The sequence below is a fragment of the Bubalus kerabau genome, chromosome 2 (assembly GCF_029407905.1).
Source record: "Bubalus kerabau isolate K-KA32 ecotype Philippines breed swamp buffalo chromosome 2, PCC_UOA_SB_1v2, whole genome shotgun sequence".
NCBI lineage: Eukaryota > Metazoa > Chordata > Mammalia > Artiodactyla > Bovidae > Bubalus > Bubalus kerabau.
This window is the reverse complement of record NC_073625.1, coordinates 80,377,904-80,400,789: the sequence shown is the minus strand read 5'-3', so window position 1 is coordinate 80,400,789 and position 22,886 is coordinate 80,377,904. Positions and strand designations below refer to the sequence as shown.

General features: G+C 35.1%; 1 protein-coding gene across 1 annotated transcript in view; it reads right to left on the bottom strand.

Annotated features, from left to right (window-relative positions):
• CADM2 (cell adhesion molecule 2) overlaps nt 1-22,886 on the bottom strand; it is a 285,958-nt gene that overhangs the window by 69,571 nt on the left and 193,501 nt on the right. Inside the window, exon 8 of the mRNA XM_055570073.1 lies at nt 10,688-10,804. Within this exon, the coding sequence (XP_055426048.1) occupies nt 10,688-10,804 (117 nt within the window). The remainder of the gene's footprint in view (nt 1-10,687; nt 10,805-22,886) is intronic.

Here is a 22,886-nt window from a genome sequence, read left to right as displayed (position 1 = left end):
TACTTAAACTTTCATTGATTGACATTCCTTGCTTACTAATGGGTAAAATAAAAGGGCCTGGGAATATTTGAGTTCATCTCTTTTTCTAAAGTGAAAAATAACTGGTTTTAAATTGGTATTCCCATTTATTCTATTGAACATTTTGAACAGAATTCCTTTTACACTAATGTAATTCTTTAAACAGTATTGGTGAAGAAAGTTTAATTTCTGTTCTTACTCATCTCTTAGCATTTATAGTAACTTTATTGACTCTCTTTTAACACTATGAACTCAGATTTTTATGTGAAACTGCTACATATCATTGGTCTTGACAGGTTTCCTGTAATAATTTAAACCTGTGCACCTAACTGGGACAATTGCTTTTTCTTAGTCATTTTTCTTAATAATTTTATAAAAACATTCCTTTAATTAAGAGTCAGTGTTATCACAACTTCAGCATAAACAATTCTGATACTAAAATTGTATAAATATTATGTATGTATTTGAGAAGTTATTTGGAAAAATCTGTCTCCTTGCCCTGCAATCACCTTACATATACTTTGCATCAAGTAGCTTTTAATTTTCTGGCCATAGCTTAATTTAAATGAGTACAGAAAACTAATGGGAGATTATTGGAAATCTAAAGAAATAAGAAACTACTTATTATTGAAGCAAGAGATGTTTTAAAATATTACAATTATCCCAGTACTTATTGCAATTTCATGAACTTATATTTTAATAGATTGCATTAGACCCTTTTTAGAAATCATGCTTTGTGGCATTTGCTCTTATTTACTGTCCTGGCAGAAAGTTCCAGCTGAAGTCAAGGTCACCTTCTATCCCAAAGTTGGTATAATTAGTATCAATTCGGTGTTTCTCCAAGCTTACACAGGAGGTTATTAACTGTGTTTCATGTGGAGTGTCAAAGAAGCAAGGGCAATGCCGGCAATCTTTTCAGCTTCAAAGGCACAGCTCATAAATTTAATTCATTGGCTAGTAAGAAAGATACAACCAGTTTAGTTTATTAATGATTTTAAAAATAATTTCAGAGATGTTCTGGAAATACATTTATTCATATATGTAGGCAAAATTTTAAAATAAAAGGCAAATTATCCTCCTAATAATAAGTAACTCATTTAGTCTTAATATTTTATGTGATGTGCTTTCTGGAATATAATAATTATGGAAATTTTAAAATTAATATTTATATGTACTTGCATATTATATAAAATGAATTCAAGAAAATGGCACATATTCTACTATGGAACATTTTCTTTCTTAGAGGTTGTTTTGCAGGAAATGTATACATTATTAAATTATATTAAATCTAGATTACCATAAAATCAGTTAAGACACTCCCATAGTCATAGAAGTAGAAACAATATTAATAGAACTGTTTATTTAAAAGAAATATAAACTAATGGTACAAAGATTTCTGTTTAAATTGATGAAAGCCAAAGAAATAAATAAGCTTAAAATGAAACTCTTAAAAATGTTTGATGTTTTAAATTGTACAAGCCATAAGAATGCTCTTGGAAAATAGAGTAGAGCGTAAGTGTTCTGCTTCCCTTACTAGGTGGTATGGGAAAAAAAAATATGAATACTAGTTTCTTCAAATATTTCCTCACTGCCATAAAGAATAAGAAAATATTTAAAGATTTTCAAACTTTGCCAGAGTTCAACTTCATACAAGTCCAAGGCAAATGCTCCATTTAGTTTCAGAAATGGTTATACATAACAAGGGATTCTTATTCCAAGGAAGATCTATTAGAATAGAAAGAATAGCTTTAGCATCTTGGGCTCTCTTGGAACAACCTAATCTGAAACACTTTCGCTATTCCAATGTGTGGGTGGTAGCTGACAAAGAGACCAGGACCCCGAGTCAACGCTCCCACCCATGTCTGGCCTATAGTCACTACCTTCAGTATTATCAATATAGTACTTGTAACAAGATTGACAGTGAGCGTACATTGTGCTTATTCTTTCCAAAGTACATACTGTGCTTATTCTTTTCAAGCAAGAAGCACTTTAAATATCTTATTTCCATTAAGAACTATCTTTCACATATTTAATTTTGAAATAGAGTCAACTTTATATAATAATTATCGTTTTGGAAAAGATTAATGGAAATTTAGCTACTTGGAATGGGCTTCCCTCGTGGCTCAGACGGTAAAGCGTCTGCCTACAATGCGGGAGACCCAGGTTCGATCCCTGAGTCCGGAAGTTTCCCTGGTGAAGGAAATGGCAACCCACTCCAGTATTCTTGCCTGGAAAATCCCATGCACGGAGGAGTCCGGTAGGCTACAGTACATGAGGTCGCAAAGAGTCAGACACGACTGAGCGACTTCACTTGGAGAAGAAATAGCAACCCACTCAGGTATTCTTGCATAGAGAATCCTGTGGACTGAGGAGCCTGGTGGGCTGCTGCCCATAGGGTCGCACAGAGTTGGACACAACTGAAGCGACTTAGCGACTTAGCATGTATGCATGCATTGGAGAAGGAAATGGCAACCCACTCCAGTATTCTTGCCTGGAGAATGCCAGGGACAGAGGAGCCTGATGGGCTGCCATCTATGGGGTCACACAGAGTCAGACACGACTGAAGCGATGCAGCAGCAGCAGCAGCTGTCTAAATGTGGAACCCTGTCTTTTTGCAGATAAGCAGGTCCCTCTATATGGACCATCTGGAGACTGAACTATTACTTAATTTTTTCCAAGTTTAGAAAAGCCCAACATATTGACACTTAATTTTTAAAAGCTCACAACACCATGGAAATTGTGTTTTATTACCACCAATAAAATCAGAAACATTTTTAATAGCTAAACACTCATAATACAAGCTCATAAACAATTTCTTGATTTGCACACTTAGGGATTTAACTGTGTCAAGATGATATATTTTACCATTGCAAATTCTCTATTTGAATGCATTTATTCTGACAAATCAGAGCTTTAATGATTTTACTCCACTCATTCTTTCTCAGTGCTAGGATTCTTTTTTCTTGTATTCTGAAAAATGTTTCTTTATCTCTTTGTATTCTATTTTTTAAGTATCTATGCCAAAAGAAGGAGGAGGGCACACATTAATGAAACCTAATAAAAACAAAATATAGACTAGATTTTTTTGACATAAAGGAAATAGACTTTAGAAGCATAAGTCAGATCATTATTGCTTTTTAACTTGACATAGTTAAATAGATGCTTCAGACAGTGGTTTGATGTGCTCAGGTATGCAATTTGTGTTTATTTTATGTTTGCATATTTTATTTTGAAACCAGAGAAATGAAACAACAATTGAAGTAAAGGAATCTGCATACAAAACTATTATGTCACAAACAACATTTTAGGCAATTATAGTTCATTAAAAATGCCCACATTAAATATGAGTTGAATGTTACAGTTCATCTCAATTTCTCTATACTGGCACAAAGTAAATACTTCAGCAATTTATTTTCATTGAACACGGCTTAGCTTCATGCATATGATTTTTTTTCCCACAAGTCACTAAGATTGCTTCAAGAAATCTTTAGAGAAGGGAGATCTTTCAAATGGCAATATTTTGGGATTACACTTAATAGGATTATATTTAATAGCCAAACAATGTTCCGAGATTTATAAACATTTAAATAGTCAAGTTTTGTATGATTTTTAAATTATAAGGGCAGCATATGGACTGAAAATTATCAGCCTTTTATTCTAGAGTGGAGCTATAATCACTGCAGATGTATGCTAAAATTCATTCAATTCTACCTCAATAATCTAAAATATTTTTCTTGATATTACATTGTCAGACTTAACTAAATTAATGTGTAATTTAATTGTGAAGAATTTATATTAAGTTGTGCTGTGTGCTTAGTCTCAGTCATGTCTGACTCTTCTCAATCCCATGGACTGTAGTCCGCCAGGCTTCTCTTACCACTGGATTTCCCAGGCAAGAATACTGGAGTGGGTTGCCATGCCCTTCTCCAGGAGTTCTTCCCAAGCCAGGGATCGAACCCAGGTATTCCACATTGCAGGCAGAATCTTTACCTTCTGAGCCACCAGAGAAGCCCTATATTAAGTTAATGCTTGAAACTGAGATTTTGATTGCAGTGATATACACTTCAAAAGAAATCCATCTTGAATAAATGTATTGTCAGCCTAGCAAAACAACCAGGTAAGGAACTAGGCTGCCCCACCTGTGAACTTCTTATTTTTAGAAAGTCCTGGGTAACCCAGACAACTGATCACCTTGAAAAACTGGCTCTCCCTTCCTATGCCTAATTCCCATTCTTACAATTCAAATTTAACAATAATGATGTGAGTCCACAAAACTCTAGACACCCCACCTTTGAACTCTAATAAAGCCAGAGACCAAGTCTGTGTGCTTTCTCTCTTTCTAACTGTCACTTCTCTAGGTGGTCCTTTAGGATCTGTGAGTAGTAATTTTGTTCCTCAACATTCCCTGTTGGTTTTTTTTGCTGAAGTGCATCCAATGACCATATTAATAACAAGGGCTGGTCCAGCCCTATCGGCCTCAGTGCAGGAAATGCCTGTAGCTGCTCTTAAAAGCAACAGGAGCTGAGCCAAGTGTCTCAAGCAGTCATAGCCAAAAGCATCACTATCAATAGGCTGGGACCAAAACAGTACCTCATCTCTAAATTTTTTGATATTGGTCATAGTTTTCTGATTGTAGATAATCTGATAATAGTTGATTTGGTAAATTTTTTTAAAAAATGTATTTTTAGAGAAAAAAATTTGCAGTGCCATTCTGAGGTAAAGAAAGTGAACGTGAGGTCGCTCAGTCGTGTCCGACTCTTTGAGACCCCATGGACTGTAGCCCACCAGGTTCCTCCATCCATGGGATTCTCCAGGCAACAATACTGGAGTGGGTTGCCATTGCCTTCTCCAGGGATATCTTCCCCCAACCCAGGGATCAAACCCAGGGATCAAACCCATGTCTCCCGCATTGCAGGCAGATGCTTTAACCTCTGAGCCACCAAGGAAGCCCATTCTAAAGTAAGGTCCACTCCAATTACCTCGTTATAGTTAACAAATTGGTTGTGATTATAAGCAAAATTGTACAATTTTATTAACAAAAAATTATTTTTCCATTTTTAAGTCTGATGTAAAATAAATCAATACTTGAACCAATAATTCATTTGGATTTTCACATGGATTGTATAAACGATGTCATCATCACTTTTAGGATTTTTTTTTCCTATCTAAAACATTGAAATGCATGAAGTATTTGAACAGGACAGGGAGTATATTAGGTATTTTATACCTTTTCTCCATATATGTCATTACATTTCTGCACCTGTAGTTTACTTACAGTCTTGTAGAGGCAGAGACAGATAAGTAGGCATTTAGGAGTTTTTCTGTCTTGGTAAGCACAAAGACTTCAATTTTGAATTCTACTTTTAAAAATCATGATAAATAGACATAATCACTGATTTATCTCAGTATGTCTCATACATGTTTCCTGAATTTTCAATATCTTTATATCATGATCTGTAAATGAGGGTGCTGTTAAAGATTCCTAGATTATGAGATAGTTTATATAAAATTGAAAATATACTATATGATAAAAAATTTTAGGGCTTCCCTGGTGGCTCAATAGTGAGGATTCTGACTGCCAATACAGGAGACACAGGTTCCATCCCTGATCCAGGAAGATCCGACAGGTTGTGGAGCACCAAGCCCATGTGCCACAACTACTGAGCCTGTGCTCTATAGCCTGGGAACTGCAATGACTGAGCCCACTGCAACTACAGAAGTTCACATGCCCTAGAGCCCATGCTCTGCAACAAGAGAAAGTGAAAAAGTGAAGTTGCTCAGTCGTGTCGGACTCTTTGCGACCCCATAGACTGGAGCCTACCAGGCTCCTCTGTCCATGGGATTTTCCAGGCAATAGTACTGGAGTGGATTGCCATTTCCTTCTCCAGGGGATCTTCCCAACCCAGGGCTCAAACCTGGGTCTCCCGCATTGTAGACAGACGCTTTACTGTCTGAGCCACCAGGGAAGAGAAGCCACAGCAATAAAAAGCTCTTGTACTGCAACTAAAGTGTAGGCCTGCTTGCTGGAACTAGAGAAAAGCCTGCATGGCAAGGAAGATACAGCACAGCTAAAAATAAGTGAATAAATAAAGAAATTATTATAAAAATGTAAAAATGTTTTCAAAGTAAGCATACCATGCAAAAATAATATTAATTCTAGAAATCACATCAGGTCATTTGGAAGCATTTTATAAATGATCATATTTAACTCATCAAAGTTTATCTTGTTAAAAATTTATTAACGTGATAAGAAAACCCCAAATTCGTAAAAAAGTATATATGGATAGATGGATGGGTAGATAGATACAGATACAGATATAGAGGTATATATCTTCTAAATTAGTTGATAGGATTAATCAGGCCACTAGCCTTAAAAAGTAGCAAGTTCTATAAGCAGAAAATGTGCTATAGCAATGATGTTTTGTAATGAAAAATGTTTGAGAGATCTATAAAATGTTCAGATTTTAGATATATAATATAAATCAAAAATATTATGAACTTCATAGACAATTTGTTAATTGCTATATTCAAAGATAGGTAAGTTCCATATGTTCTAGTGCCATTTTATTATTTGATTTTGACATAATTAAAAGTATGTTTGAAATTAAAATGCAATCGATGCACTAACACCAAATAATTTTGTCAAAACTAAAATTACTATAGGAAAAATACACAATTTCATTAATTGCATGATGCAAACATGAATATATTCATTTTACTTAAAAGAACTAAGCAATAATTGTCATACATTGAGTGCTGATTATGTTGCCAGAATTCTAGATATTATCCAGTCCTCAAGACAATCTGAGAATTGAATGTTTCTCATTTTTCTGATGAAAATGCAGGTGCTAAATTTGGTTCAACATCTATGACCAAAGACTGTGTAAACAGAAGAACTACAGCTCACACCTAAAGATGTCTCCTGGACTCACTTATTCTCTGTCTTTCCCATGTTTGGTAAAGTTTGCTCCTTTCTCTCTTTTAGCACACTTATTTGTAACAAGATATTGCTAATTGCCAGCTTTCTTCCCTATGGTTGAAGCTCTTCTTCCTGCACATAAGGATGCATTTCATGTACAAACTGAAGAGATGTGCAAATTCTCAAGGTTATAACTGACAATTTGAGTAGCTTATTTTGTTCTATTTTATCTTGATTTTTAATATAGCTGCAGCTATGATTCTTCATTTTTAAACTGGATGTTTATCATATAGAAGAAAACTCAGCAATGGCAGGGGTGGTGAAAGAGTAGAAATGGAGATATGAATGGTGATTTATTTGTGGTAACTTATTAAATATGTCTGTACAGATAGAGATAAATGTTACATTTATGAAATCTGAAGAAATGATATTTAAAGCTAATAAGATTCAATATAGTTAGTTTACTTAAGATTACTGAATGAGAGACAGGGATGAAGCAGATAAACTTTAAAAAAATTGACAAGCTGGAAATATTTAGTCCTTAGCTTTTCTTAGACAACGTATTTTTATTATGATATCTTTTAAATGATAATTTTGTAACATCTTTTGTCATTTTATAAATAAATGAATTCCACTAAAATATAATTGCATCTGAAAGCTCTAATTTAATAGGTAATACACGGCTGAGTGAATATCATATAACTTCTAAGCGACAGAGTACAAAAATCATAAAATATTTATATATTGACAGAATTCCCAAGTCCCTCAAATATGGACTAGAACATTAATCATGCTTAGTGACTTTCTTCAGTTCCCAGGTGTTTGCTGAAGTTAGCAAGGGAAAATAGACATTATACTAACATTTGATGTCAGTGTTACTATTTTTTTCTGTATAAAATAGACGCTATGAATTGCCTAACACATAAAATGTTTTCTTTTCACATATCTTGATGCCATTTGAAAAATGACGTTTCAACTGTTAAGTAAAGAAAGAGGGAATGGTGTGTGTGTGTGTGTCTTCTTTGAGGTTTATTTATTCATGTGTTCCTTGAAAGGAAAAATATTTTTTTTTATAATTTTTAAATTTCATGGTGTAAAGTTTACAAAACATCTTAGGAAATCTTTAAAAAATGAATTTACTTGAAAAAGCAGAAAACTGATTTCATTTTAGCAGGCTGATTAAAATGGAACCAGTAAGATTCACTTAAGATACATGTGCATAAATATAAAAAATTGTTGTTAAGCACTTCACTTTGAAATAAAATATTTTCTCTTATTTTCGCCTAATGTATATATACTCACAAAAGATATGAATGCCTTAAGTAATTAAGCCCAGGCACTGATTATTTGGGGGGAAATGCATTAATTTACTAGTGTTTTTATTTTTTTTATTTTTTATTTTTTTAATTTTATTTTATTTTTAAACTTATATGTTTAATATCCATAATTTTAGCCCTGGCATAGAGCTGTTTCTATAATATATATAACAGGTGTATGCTGCTGCTGCTACTGCTGCTAAGTCGCTTCAGTCGTGTCCGACTCGGTGCGACCCCATAGACGGCAGCCTACCAGGCTTCCAGTCCCTGGGATTCTCCAGGCAAGAACACCGGAGTGGGTTGCCATTTCCTTCTCCAATGCATGAAAGTGAAAAGTGAAAGTGAAAGTGAAGTCGCTCAGTCGTGTCCGACTCTAGCGACCCCACGGACTGCAGCCTAACAGGCTCCTCCGTCCATGGTATTTTCTAGGCAAAAGTATTGGAGTGGGGTGCCATTGCCTTCTCCATAACAGGTGTATAGAACAGTCTTTTGGACTCTGTGGGAGAGGGAGAGGGTGGGATGATTTGGGAGAATGGCATTGAAACATGTATAATATCATATATGAAACAAGTCGCCAGTCCAGGTTCTATGCATGATACAGGATGCTTGGGGCTGGTGCGCTGGGACGACCCAGAGGAATGGTACAGGGAGGGAGGAGGGAGGAGCGTTCAGGATGGGGGACACGTGTATACCTGTATACACGTGTATATTCAAGTTGATGTTTGGCAAAACCAATACAATATTGTAAAGTTAAAAAAAAAACACACAGGTATTTGATAAATACTTATTGAAGAAGAAATTAATTAGGCTTTTTTTGTTATAAGTAGATCTTTTTAAAAAAATTAAACCAACATACCCTTTTCCATCAAAGTGATTTCTTTGTACACTTAGAACATAACATTACCATGGAGATTTTGTGGGTAAGCAATAGCTACATTTCATCTGAATTACTGTTTGTAAAAATCTTTAGACAAACAATAAGTAAAGCAAAGTAGAACATAAGATATTTTACATTCCATATATTATCATAAAGTGTTTTTTTCTTCATTTTTATTGTTTTTCCACCTGTTTCATACACATTGTTATAAGAATGATCTTTAAGCTGTTCTACTTTTAGATTTAAATCAAATACAAGGTTTTTTTTTTAGTAAGACTAGATATTTTTAATGATTTTATTGTTATCACCATCAAGTTTTAGCTATCAATCTTGTGCCCTGCATAACAGAATAAACCTAATGAACACTTACCAGATACTAAAATATTTTTCTGGAAGAAGAGAAAAAATACTACAAACACTAAGTAAAAGCTAGCAGAAACTCAACATAATACTGAGAATTAATAAAAATTCTAAGAAACACAAGAAGTTTAATTGAATAATCTTTACAAGTGAAAACAATGTTAAGTGTATCCCTGATGAAACTTTAGATATATATTTTTGTAAAGTCCTTATGAGCTCAAATTAAATTGCTACATTTAACACATATTAGTACAGCCAACATGACATAAAACATGTATAAGCATGTATAAGAGTAAATGACAGACTTAAATAGGACACATTGTCTCTGAACATAGAAATAAAGTTTAAAACATGTATTTCTATAATGTGCTCAAAAATCTCAAAACACTTTTCATTTCTTCATTATCTAACAACCACTTAACTACTCAGAAATATTTTTTTATGTTTTTGAACCATGACATAATGATTTCTTTTTTTTTTTTCTTTTTTTGCCCTTAAGAATTGCTTCAATATCTTTTTGCTTGCTGTGCTTCAGAAAAACATCTTATTAGTAATCAGACACCAGAAATTATTCCTAGAGCCAACCATCAATTCCTGTCATCCTGGGTAAGCCTAGAACATTTGCTTCTGGAACACTCTCTAATTACAAGAAATAGCTCCACTCAGCTAATCACTTTAGGATGATATATTAAATATTTACCTAAAAGTTCTATGTGGTAAATAACTTATAATGACCCGTCATGCTAATTTTAGAACAAACTCAACACCGCAGGCTTTTTAACCTAGTTGCGGAGAAATAAAAAATCATTAACACTAAAGTAGGGTCATAAAACAGCAAAAACTACCTCTGCATTTTTGAACATCTTATTTCTTTGCTGGTTTTTATAAGGTAAAGTACAAAAAAAAAAAAAAGCTCCCATGTTCACATTTTAAATTGTCAGTGTTTCAGAGCTCCATATTTGTTTTACCTCTATTCTGAACATTTTCATGAATCATATGACACTAAGAAAAATGAAAATATACCATCTTGTCTCATATTTTATTACAATAACCCTAACTGACAGTAACTGACTTGATTTAATTATTCCTTATAATTAAGTAAAATTGCATCTCAGTTCTTCTACTCTAAAAAACAGTAAGCCCTGCAGATTTGTATTTAACGTGTTTTCTAGGCCATAACAGAGAAGCATACTGTACCTCTTACGTTGCTGGTTGTTGCAGATGTGGTTGGGCAGGTTGTTATGGCTACAGAGGCTGGGACTGTTGCAGTGGTTAGGGAGGGGAGGATAGTGGGAAGCAAGGTGTTGGGAACATCTGGTGAGTGGAAAAAACAAAATATAAACCAAAATCATATCATGCAAACAAAACAGAAACATAAATGATTCCAATTATAAATACATATATCGTCTTTAGGTTTAAATTTAACAGGCTTAAACAGATTATCTGGTACAAAGCTCCTTGTACCACGCAGTTCTTGTCATTTTTTGTTCACTTATTTTTCATGCTCTTACACGAAGCCAAAACCTGGAGCAATGTTTGAGGATAAGCAGATTGCTTGCAATATTTTGAGTGAAATTTAAAATGACAAGAATTCATTTGTTCACTGAGTCATTTAAAATGTTTGACATGCAGTAGCAAAATACAGATAGGTAAAACAAAAATTGACATGCTTTGTCAAAGAAGTAAACAAAGAAACAACACAACAGAAAATATACACAAATAACACCACCATATAAGATTAAAGAAACATTAACGATGGATGAGTATATGCATGTTAAATACTTTTTGATATTTTTAGGCAAACAATGATAGGAAATAGGGTGAAAGCAATCTTTAGACACAAAAAAGAAGCCAACTGTTATTATTATTACTATTATTTTGCTTTTCCTTTTCTCACAAATGGTGTTAATGTACAGCTTAGAATCTTGCAATTCTTACCCTGATTAGCTGGTAACGCCTTCTAACAATTTTTCAGTACATAGGAGTCTTTAACAAGTATTGGGTCAACTAGCATGGAACTCAATATCTGAAATGTTTATGATTCATATTATTTGGCATACCTAGGAGAAGTTATTGAACATAGATTTGAACCATAATAGTCAACCCTTAGTCCATAAATAGTCAAAGCTGGCAAAAGTTGACAGTAGATTCAAGACAGAGGACATAATAAACTTAAAAAAATAGCTCAGAGTTTACAAGATTTTCCTTCCTTTCACTCAAAAGCAGCTGAAATTTGGAAAAGCAGCATAAACACTGAAACAATATAGCCAGTGTCAAGCAATGAGAATTTCAGTAAGATCCGGAGAGTCAACTCTTGTCTCAGATGTATAGGCATATAATTTACACAGTGAGGAAATGAGAAACAGTTCACAAATTACATGTAATTACTGTGCTGGGGTTTGATTTCACATGTTTGTTACACAGCCTCTATATATTCAGAACATTTGACAGATTATTTTGCTATTAAAAGGCTTCCTGTCATTCCCTCAGTTAAAGTCTGTGAGTCACACCAAAATTTTTCTAGTTCCTTACTTCTGATAAATAGCCCTACTCAATCCTCAGACTTTAACCTGCTGAATTGTCTAAGCTGGAGACATCAGAAAACAGCATGAGATAACTCTTTTATCTTTGGTAGTGATGTTTACACCTGTTTTTCAACAGGGAAAATACTTCCTGGCCAGTCAAATTAAGAAAATAACCTTCTGAAAATCCAGTGGTGCTACATTAGTCACTAGAGAACATGGGTATTGCCTGGAGTGCAATTACTATGATCATAAAGTAGAATTGACTTTAACAACATTATGAATGAATAAATACTATGTATACATACACGGTCATCTCTTGTTTAATAATTTCTGTTATACCTTCTTATTTTCATTATAAGCCTTCCTAAATAGGGTAGGCATGCTGGAGATAAATGAAAGACATTTTCTAAATTAAAAAAAAAAAGAGTGTAATTTGAACTTTTACAAATATTAAAATTAGAAAATAATACACTTTTGTGAGTTAGCAAAATCATTTGCTCATTAGGATCTCCAAATATACGTATTTAATTAGTGTAAAGGGAAATATCTTCCAGGGCTATCAAATATAGGAATATACAATAATATTAGTCCCTTAAAACTCAGTGGAAAAAACTTGATATTACCAAACTATCACAGATTATAAAATATTGGATTATTTGCTATCATGCACTGGAGTGAAGAAAATTGCATTGGCTCTGAAAAGCAGTTTTTTCAAAATCATCAATATCATTTGATTCTCAGATGGAAATAACAGGATTTGGTGTTTTTATTTATTTATTTGTTTAGCAAGAAATCTCACATTGTTTAGATTTCTTTACCTTACTGTGTATTAACAAAGATGAGCAATAACTAACTCTGATTTGTTTTGGAGACAATCTGTATATTTTCATGAGCATTCTTTTATAAACTAAGCAATATTCTATTTTCCATGGGGAGATGCATGATATTTAGGGGCTTCCACCCCCATGTTAATATTCAAAAAATATAAAAACAGTGGATAGTTTTAATAATTGCTAATCTACTTTAAGAGACCTGCCCTAGAGTCTTTTACAATGTCCACCACTAGCCATTATAGACTCACAATCTGACTCTTGCTTATCTGATCATCATTTTCTCTCATCTTCTCCCCTTGACTTCAGTTCAGTTCAGTTCAGTCGCTCAGTCATGTCTAACTGTTTGTGACTCCATGAACAGCAGCACGCCAGGCCTCCCTGTCCATCACTAACTCCCAGAGTTCACTCAAACTCATGTCCATCAAGTCGGTGATGTCATCCAGCCATCTCATCCTCTGTCGTCCCCTTCTCCTCATGCCCCCAATCCCTCCCAGCATCAGAGTCTTTTCCAATGAGTCAACTTTTCGCATGAGGTGGCCAAAGTATTGCAGTTTCAGCTTTAGCATCAGTCCTTCCAATGAATACCCAGAACTGATCTCCTTTAGAATGGACTGGTTGGATCTTCTTGCAGTCCAAGGGACTCTCAAGAGTCTGCGGATTCATTTTGATGTTTGGCAAAACTAATACAATTATGTAAAGTTTAAAAATAAAATAAAATTTAAAAAAATTAAAAAAATAAAAAATGAAAGGGCAAGATAAATTTTAGATATTCTTAATGATAGGTCTACTTTTCACTTCATTTGACTTAAAAAAAAAAAAGAGTCTTCTTCAACACCACAGTTCAAAAGCATCAATTCTTCAGCACTCAGCTTTCTTCACAGTCCAACTTTCACATCCATACATGACCACTGGAAAAACCATAGCCTTGATTAGATGGACCTTTGTTGGCAAAGTAATATCTCTGCTTTTGAATATGTTATCTAGATTGGCCATAACTTTCCTTCCAAGGAGTAAGCGTCTTTTAATTTCATGGCTGCAATCACCATCTGCAGTGATTTTGGAGCCCTCAAAAAATAAAGTCTGGAACTGTTTCCACTGCTTCCCCATCTATTTCCCATGAAGTGATGGGACCAAATGCCATGATCTTAGTTTTCTGAATGTTTAGCTTTAAGCCAACATTTTCACTCTCCACTTTCACTTTCATCAAGAAACTTTTTAGTTCCTCTTCACTTTCTGTCATAAGGGTGGTGTCATCTGCATATCTGACTTCATATACACCTAAAAAGAAACTGGATGAAAGCAATTGATGGGAAGCACCTTGGCTCATATGACAGCTGGGTCAAGAAAATGACTTGTCAAATAACAAATCTCTCCCAGTCACTCTTACATATTTTTAATCACTAGTAACATTATTTCATTATTGAACTGTATGAAAAGGCAAAATAATGGGTTACTGAAAGAGGAATTCCCCAGGTCGGTAAGTGCCCAATATGTACTAGAGATCAGTGGAGAAATAACTCCAGAAAGAATGAAGGGATGGACCCAAAGCAAAAACAATACCCAGTTGTGGATGTGACTGGTGATAGAAGCGAGGTCCGATGATATAAAAAGCAATATTGTATAGGAACCTGGAATGTTAGGTCCATGAATCAAGGCAAGTTGGAAGTGGTCAAACAGGAGATGCAAGACTGAATGTCGACATTCTAGGAATCAGTGAACTAAAATGGACTGAAATGGGTGAATTTAACTCAGATGACAATTATATCTACTACTGTGAGCGGGAATCCCTTAGAAGAAATGGAGTAGCCATCATGGTCAACAAAAGAGTCCAAAATGCAGTACTTAGATGCAATCTCAAAAACTACAGAATGATCTCTGTTCATTTCCAAGGCAAACCACTCAATATCACAGTAACCCAAGCCTATGCCCCAACCAGTAATGCTGAAGAAGCTGAAGTTGAACGGTTCTATGAAGACCTACAAGAGCTTTTACAACTAACATCCAAAAAAGATGTCCTTTTCATTATAGGGGACTGGAATGCAAAATTAGGAAGTCAAGAAACACCTGGAGTAACAGGCAAATTTGGCCTTGGAATACGGAATGAAGCAGGGCAAAGGCTAATAGAGTTTTGCCAAGAGAATGCACTGGTCATAGCAAACACCCTCTTCCAACTATACAAGAGAAGACTCTACACAAGGACATCACCAGATGATCAACACTGAAATCAGATTGATTATATTCTTTGCAGCCAAAGATGGAAAAGCTCTATACAGTCAGCAAAAACAAGATCAGGAGCTGACTGTGGCTCAAATCATGAACTCCTTATTGCCAAATTCAGACTTAATTGAAGAAAGTGGGGAAAACCACTAGACCATTCAGGTATGACCTAAATTAAATCCCTTATGATTATACAGTGGAAATGAGAAATAAATTTAAGGGACTAGATCTGATCGACAGAGTGCCTGATGAATTATGGACAGAGGTTCGTGACATTGTACAGGAGACACGGATCAAGACCATCCCCATGGAAAAAAAAATGCAAAAAAGCAAAATGGCTGTCTGATGAGGCCTTACAAATATCTGTGAAAAGAAGAGAAGTGAAAAGCAAAGGAGAAAAAGAAAGATATAAGCATCTGAATGCAGAGTGCCACAGAATAGCAAGGAGAGATAAGAAAGCCTTCCTCAGCGATCAATGCAAAGAAATAGAGGAAAATAACAGAATGGGAAAGACTAGAGATCTCTTCAAGAAAATTAGAGATACCAAGGAAACATTTCATGCAAAGATGGGCTCAATAAAGGACAGAAATGGTATGGACCTAACAGAAGCAGAAGATACTAAGAAGAGGTGGCGAGAATACACAGAAGAACCATACAAAAAAGATCTTCATGACCAAGATAATCACGATGGTGTGATCACTCACCTAGAGCCAGACATCCTGGAATGTGAAGTCAAGTGGGCCTTAGAAAGCATCACTACGAACAAAGCTAGTGGAGGTGACGGAATTCCAGTTGAGCTATTTCAAATCCTGAAACATGATGCTGTGAAAGCGCTGCACTCAATATGCCAGCAAATTTGGAAAACTCAGCAGTGGCCACAGGAATCCCAAAGAAAAGCATTGCCAAAGAATGCTCAATCTACCGCACAGTTGCACTCATCTCACACACTAGTAAAGTAATGCTCAAAATTCTCCAAGCCAGGCTTCAGCAATATGTGAACCGTGAACTTCCAGATGTTCAAGCTGGTTTTAGAAAAGGCAGAGGAACCAGAGATCAAATTGCCAACATCTGCTGGATCATCAAAAAAGCAAGAGAGTTCCAGAGAATGTATATTTCTGCTTTATTGACTATGCCAAAGTGTTTGACTGTGTGGATCACAATAAACTGTGGAAAATTCTGAAAGAGATGGGAATACCAGACCACCTGACCTGCCTCTTGAGAAATCTGTATGCAGGTAAGGAAGCAACAGTTAAAACCGGACATGGAACAACAGACTGGTTCCAAATAGGAAAAGGAGTACGTCAAGGCTGTATTTTGTCACCCTGCTTATTTAACTTATCTGCAGAGTACATCATGAGAAACGCTGGGCTGGAAGAAGCACAAGTTGGAATGAAGATTGCCAGGAGAAATATCAATAACCTCAGATATGCAGATGACACCACCCTTATGGCAGAAAATGAAGAGGAAGTAAAAAGCCTCTTGTTGAAAGTGAAAGAGGAGAGTGAAAAAGTTGGCTTAAAGTTCAACATTCAGACAACAAAGATCATGGCATCTGGTCCCTCACTTCATGGCAAATAGATGGGGAAACAGTGGAAACAGTAGCTGACTTTATTTTTTGGGGCTCCAAAATCACTGCAGATGGTGATTGCAGACATGAAATTAAAAGATGCTTACTCCTTGGAAGGAAAGTTATGACCAACCTAACTAACATATTCAAATGCTGAGACATTACTTTGCCAACAAAGGCCCATCTCGTCAAAGCTATGGTTTTTCTAGTGGTCATGTATGGATGTGAGAGTTGGACTGTGAAGAAAGCTGAGCACCAAAGAATTTATGCTTTTGCACTGTGGTGTTGGAGAAGACTCTTGAGAGTCCTTTGGACTGTAAGGAGATTCGGCCAGTCCATTCTAAAGGAGATCAGTTCTGGGTGTTCATTGGAGGACTGATGCTAAAGCTGAAACTCCTATACTTTGGCCACCTCATGCAAAGAGTTGTCTCTTTGGAAAAGACTCTGATGCTGGGAGGGATTGGGGGCAGGAAGAGAAGAGGATGACTAGGATGAGATGGCTGGATGGCATCACCGAGTCGATGCACATGGGTTTGAGTGAAATTTGGGAGTTAGTGATGGACAGGGAGGCCTGGTGTGCTGGGATTCATGGGGTCGCAAAGAGTCGGACATGACTGAGCAACTGAACTGAACTGTCTGAACATTATTTCAGCTTACATGTTTGGAAACATTTTTGTTTTTGAAAAAAAGAAAAAATTGAGAGCTTCTTCATTCTGTTCTTTCTTCTCATCACATTGTCCATTAAATTATTTCAACTTTATTGTGAAATATCAAACATTTAGTCTTAATATTCAATGCCAGGAGATTAATCAGAATCAACTACAACTCAACCATGTAAGATTAGCTGGAATTAGTTAGAATTCTCAGAAAGACCAAGAGAATAGAGTGATATTTCTTGTACCTAAACATTCTATTGCTATGATTTTACTCATGTCAGTTTCACCACTGGGCAATGAAGCGTTGAATGGAAGAATTTTGCCTGCTTTACTTTTGGTACCTTGCACAATTTAGAAGGTCAGTAAAATTTTACTAAATGAATTTGTTCATAGCATTATAAGCACATAATTTATTTTAGGGGATCTAGAAAAGTCCACTTTTTGACTAGTTAATATAAAACTAAAATATTTCATTACTTCTGATCACAAATAGTTCTCTGTCCTTACTACATACAGAAACTTTTTATTTTCTGAAGCACACATTTTCAAGACAATTAAAACTACTACAACTTAAAACTTCTTTCAGTAAATATCCTTGCTAACAAAATGAGAACTTCTCTGGTGATTCAGTGGTAAAGAATCCACCTGCCAATGCAGGAGATGCAGGTTTGAATCCTGGGTCAAGAAGATCCCCTGGAGAATAAAATGGCAATCCACTCCACAATTCTCCCCTGGAAAATTCCACAGACGGAGGAGCCTGGTGGGTTATAGTCCATGGGGCCACAAAGAGTCTCACAAGACTTAGTGACCAAGCAACAACAACAACAAACAACAAAACAAACTGAGTCTTTGCCTACATATTCTGCTACTCTGAAAGCTGTGTGAGCCTGACCTGAGTTTCATGTATGCCCCATCTTCTTAGGAACTCTCTCCATTTTCACCTGATTTGAGACTTTCCAAGAAAGGGAAAGGCTAGGAGGGACCACTGAGTAACTCATTGTGATCAGCGGTAAATGATCAAAGCAAAATTGTGAGTTATCTATTACTATCCCCACTTAATGGATGAGAAGACTTTGAGATAGTTTCCTTGCCTTGAAAATTACACATACATATGCTATATTATAGAGAGAATTTTCTTAAATATATAAGTATACTGGAGAGACAAATTTCTCTAACATTTCCATCTTGAGATGATTTATTTTATCTGCCTGACTATAACTCCTGTCAAAGCAGAAATTAGTAAAATTCTGAGCTGTCTTACTAAGTCCAAACACCTGCCTCTCTAGTTTTTTCCCCTACAAGTGAGCACCAACATTTGGCATCATTCAGCAATAATTTTAAAGGTTTTGGCCTTTTATTTAAACATTGATAATGAGAATGAGGGGGCTTCCCTGGTGGCTCAGACGGTAAAGCGTCTGCCTGCAATGCGGGAGACCTGGGTTCGGGAAGATCCCTTGGAGAAGGAAATGGCAACCCACTCCAGTACTCTTGCCTGGAAAATTCCATGGACAGAGGAGCCTTGTAAGCTATAGTGTATGGGGTCGCAAAGAGTCGGGCACAACTGAGCGACTTCACTTCACTTCACTTCAATGAGAATGAAGCTATATTTCCATAAGGAAATACAAAATTGGAAACACAAGTAATTGTCATTAACCTTATTTTTGAGGTATCTAGAATCTTGTATATTTTAAAACCATTATGCTATTAATATAAAGCATACTCAACCAAATATAGCACAGGATAAAAAATGAAGATCACTTTCTCCTTTTCTACAACACATTCATTTTTTATCTCTCTTTGTTGAAAAAAATACACTGTGTAGAATAAAAATATACTGATTCATATGCAGAAGAATTACAAATGTGCCCATATATAATAAAAGTAACTTAATCCTGGTTCAACATCAATTTATTAATTCTGTTCATAAAGCCACATAATCTGCAGTCATATTAATATTATAAGTAATCTGCTAAATATGACATCAGTTTAGATGATTTTGCCTTACATGTTCACATCCTATGATTAAATAGTATTTAAATGGACACAAAAATAGCTATAAATAAAAAACAGAAAAAATCAATTGTGTGTAATTTATGGATATTAACATTCAGAAATGGCAGCTATCTAATAGATTAGTCAATTAACTACATGATATTTCATCTCTGTTTTCTACAATACAAAGACTGGCTCAAATTTTTCATTGTCATTTTCCTTGGAGAGCATGTTAATCTAATTAAATATTGTTGAATTTGCCTGGGGGAAAAAAAATGGCTAAGAAGTTCAGCATTTATAATTTACAAAAGAAATTTACTGTATTATATAATATATTTTCTAGATAGTAACATGTAAATGATGAGCTAATAACTGATAAAATATGTAGTGGATGAAAAAGGGTATCTTCAGAAATGAACAAAGTGAAAATAATTAGATTTTGTTTATTTTTGTTTAGATCTGATCAGAGAAATTAGTATATAGATATAATTTAAAACCAAAAAGAGAAATTCCAATAAAGTTCTTCAAAATCAGAAATAATAAAACATCTTTTAGTTAGTAAGAAATTTGAATGTGAAACAATAATAGCTTCAAGTAGCTAAAAATTGTTATCACACTATATATAAATGTGTAACACCGATTTCTCTAAAATTGTGATTAAGTGTTTAAATCTTTTCCTAGCAGATTAAATCTTAGGGATCTACTCATTTACCATATACTAATATGGATAAAACTTGCTAAAATAATTTTGTGGTTTAAATAAGATATTTAAATGAATTCATAGAGGTCCATGATTCATTATTTATTATTTATTAGTAACATGTTATTGTTTTAGAAAACTATAGTAGCCATAATAAAATCAGGAATTTCCTTTAAAGCAAAAATTTGAGAATTTGTATTGATGGGGAGCTGAGAAAAATAAAGATCCAAGGCATGAAAATATTTGCCTATAGTTTTACCTACATATAAGAGGTAAATTAAAATAAATTACAATTTTCATCTTACTTATAACATATATAATGTGTTACCCTAACATATAAGGAAAATTCAGGAATATTTCAATAATGTCAGACAAAACCCCAAATCTAGTCAATTGCACAATTGTGTATTATGAAGACAAAGTCTGAGTTGGCTGCAAAAGTTATTCATGTGAGTGAATACTGAGTACAAAAAAATGCAGTGTAAATACTGTGGGTTACTTCTATAAGAATCTATTCACTTGCAGAAACACAATTTCTACTCATACAACAAAGCTAGTGAATCAGGAAACTAAAATCTGTGTTCCCGGGGACCATGGCTAAACTTTGCTTTGACACTTCATCAGTCCATCATGTCTCCTGCTTAACCTCTATGATTCTCATGTGAACTCCAAACTATACCCACTTGAGTTGCCTCAGTGTTAAAGTTTTCTGGAACAACAGGGGCTAGAGTTATATACAAGCCAGCACATGTATGCTTGGCTTCTTTTCTTTATTTCTTATAATGCCAGTTAGCTTAAACAGAAAAGCCAAAGTCTGGAATACAAGACATCTGCCCTGACACAAGTCATTTCCCCAAATTGTAGACTCAGCTCTTTCTGTTCTCTTTGTTGCATGTTCTCAGAGTCACATCCTGTTTCACATTACTTTTCTCTTTCATGTTTAATATCTTCCCTCAATGTGCTTTCAAGCACTTACGTGCACCTCTACACATGCTTATTTTAAATATTGCCATGACACATATATTTATGTACCTATGTTTCTAATAAACTGTAAGCTCAATCTTTAGAAATCAGCATGTTCTTGCTTTTAAAAATATAACTTTGCCTTGGTACAAATTTACTCTGATCCAACCCATCAGTATCACCCAGTCTTATCTTAAAGTTAGGACTTCCCTGGTGGCTCAGACGGTAAAGCGTCTGTCTACAATGCGGGAGAGCCGGGTTTCAGCCCTGGGTCGGGAATATCCCCTGGAGAAGGAAATGGAAATCCACTCCAGTACTATTGCCTGGAAAATCCCATGGACAGAGGAGCCTGGTAGGCTACAGTCTCTGGGGTCGCAAACAGTCCGACACGACTGAGCAACTTCACTTTCATCTTAAAGTAGCCTTCCTTTTTTTGATGTGCCTAGTGAAATGTTACTCTCAACTTTCAGCTTTATTCCTACCTGCTGTGTAAAGACTTCCGTGATCAACTAAACCCCAACTGATTTCCTTTTTCTGAACACTTTTCATGCTTTCTGAGTTTATCTAATGTTCCTGCATTTTGTTACCTATACCCCTCTACCATAAAATTATGGGCTTCCCTAGTGGCTCAAATGGTAAAGAATCTGCCTGCAATGAGGAAGACCTGGGTTCACTCCTGGTTTGGGAAGATCCCTTGGAGGAGGGCATGGCAACCCACTCCAGTATTCTTGCCTGAAAAATCCCATGGACACAGGACCCTGGTGTATTGCCATAACAATGTTGTTTACAATCATGACCACACTATTGTGACCCCACCCAGAGTTATGTGCCTCTCAAGAGCTATATAGCTCTCTCTATCTTTCCTTTAGTGGAGAACATCTATCAAAATACATGAGTAATATTAAGGTAAAATTTTAAATTTCTTTTAATTAACATAGTCACTAATACACTCAACTATTCTCTTATTAATAATAAAGTTCACAGTAAACAGAATACATACCATAGCTCTTCATGAAATTAGTGGTTGAAATCTGGGAAGCTATCACATTTACTTGGCAATTAATGCATTACTAGTTTTTTGTTTTTATTTATGAGTATAAAAGATGATAAGATAACAGAGGAAATAGGTATCAAATCCATGGTATATTTCAGTGCTTCCTTAGGGTACTTAGCTCTAGGCTTTGAATTTGACTGATAATTTATAAATAATGCATCTTTTGGTGGTAATAGCAATGTTGTCAGTACATAAGAAATGGCATCAATTTTAAAGACATGGATCAGTAATTGAGCCTTATACATGGTGAATCTCTGCAAAAAATTACCCCTCCTCCTCTTTTTACCATTCATGAAGTAATTTTTAGGAATTTCTGCTAAGAATCTTCCAGTCTAAAAAAATAAAATTCAGCATACTGAAGAATATTACATTCCAAATGCAGTTTTTCAATGTTTTTAAAAGTGTCAGAGCTCTAAATCATCATACTCAATTCAAAATAATAGAAAAAGGGTCCTTTTTCACATCCTAATGAAGGAATTCAAAAAATGCAACTGTATTTTGTTATTGGAGCTTATTAGAGCACAACAGATCCTGTATAACCTTGTCAAAATGAAATCACTTCCAACAAGCACTGTATACAATAAACTCCAGAGTATTACAGCACCTTTTTCCCAATAACGAGCTTTTCAGGTTAAAGGTATATTCTGTTCTCTACAAATGCAGTGTACAATAATTTCTAACTTGTCAACCTGTTTTGTTTTGTGGCAGTTTCTCTTTTTAAAAATGGCATTCTGGCCCATTCAGATTGGATTTTCGAAGCAAAATTAAGTCTAAAGAGTCCCAGAAGCCCAAGCTGCTTGTTTCCTCTCCAAGGACTAGTATTCAATAGGGAGAAAAACTGCTACCATTTAGTCTGGATTCCATGTGTCTACTTCCTTTCTACTTTCTG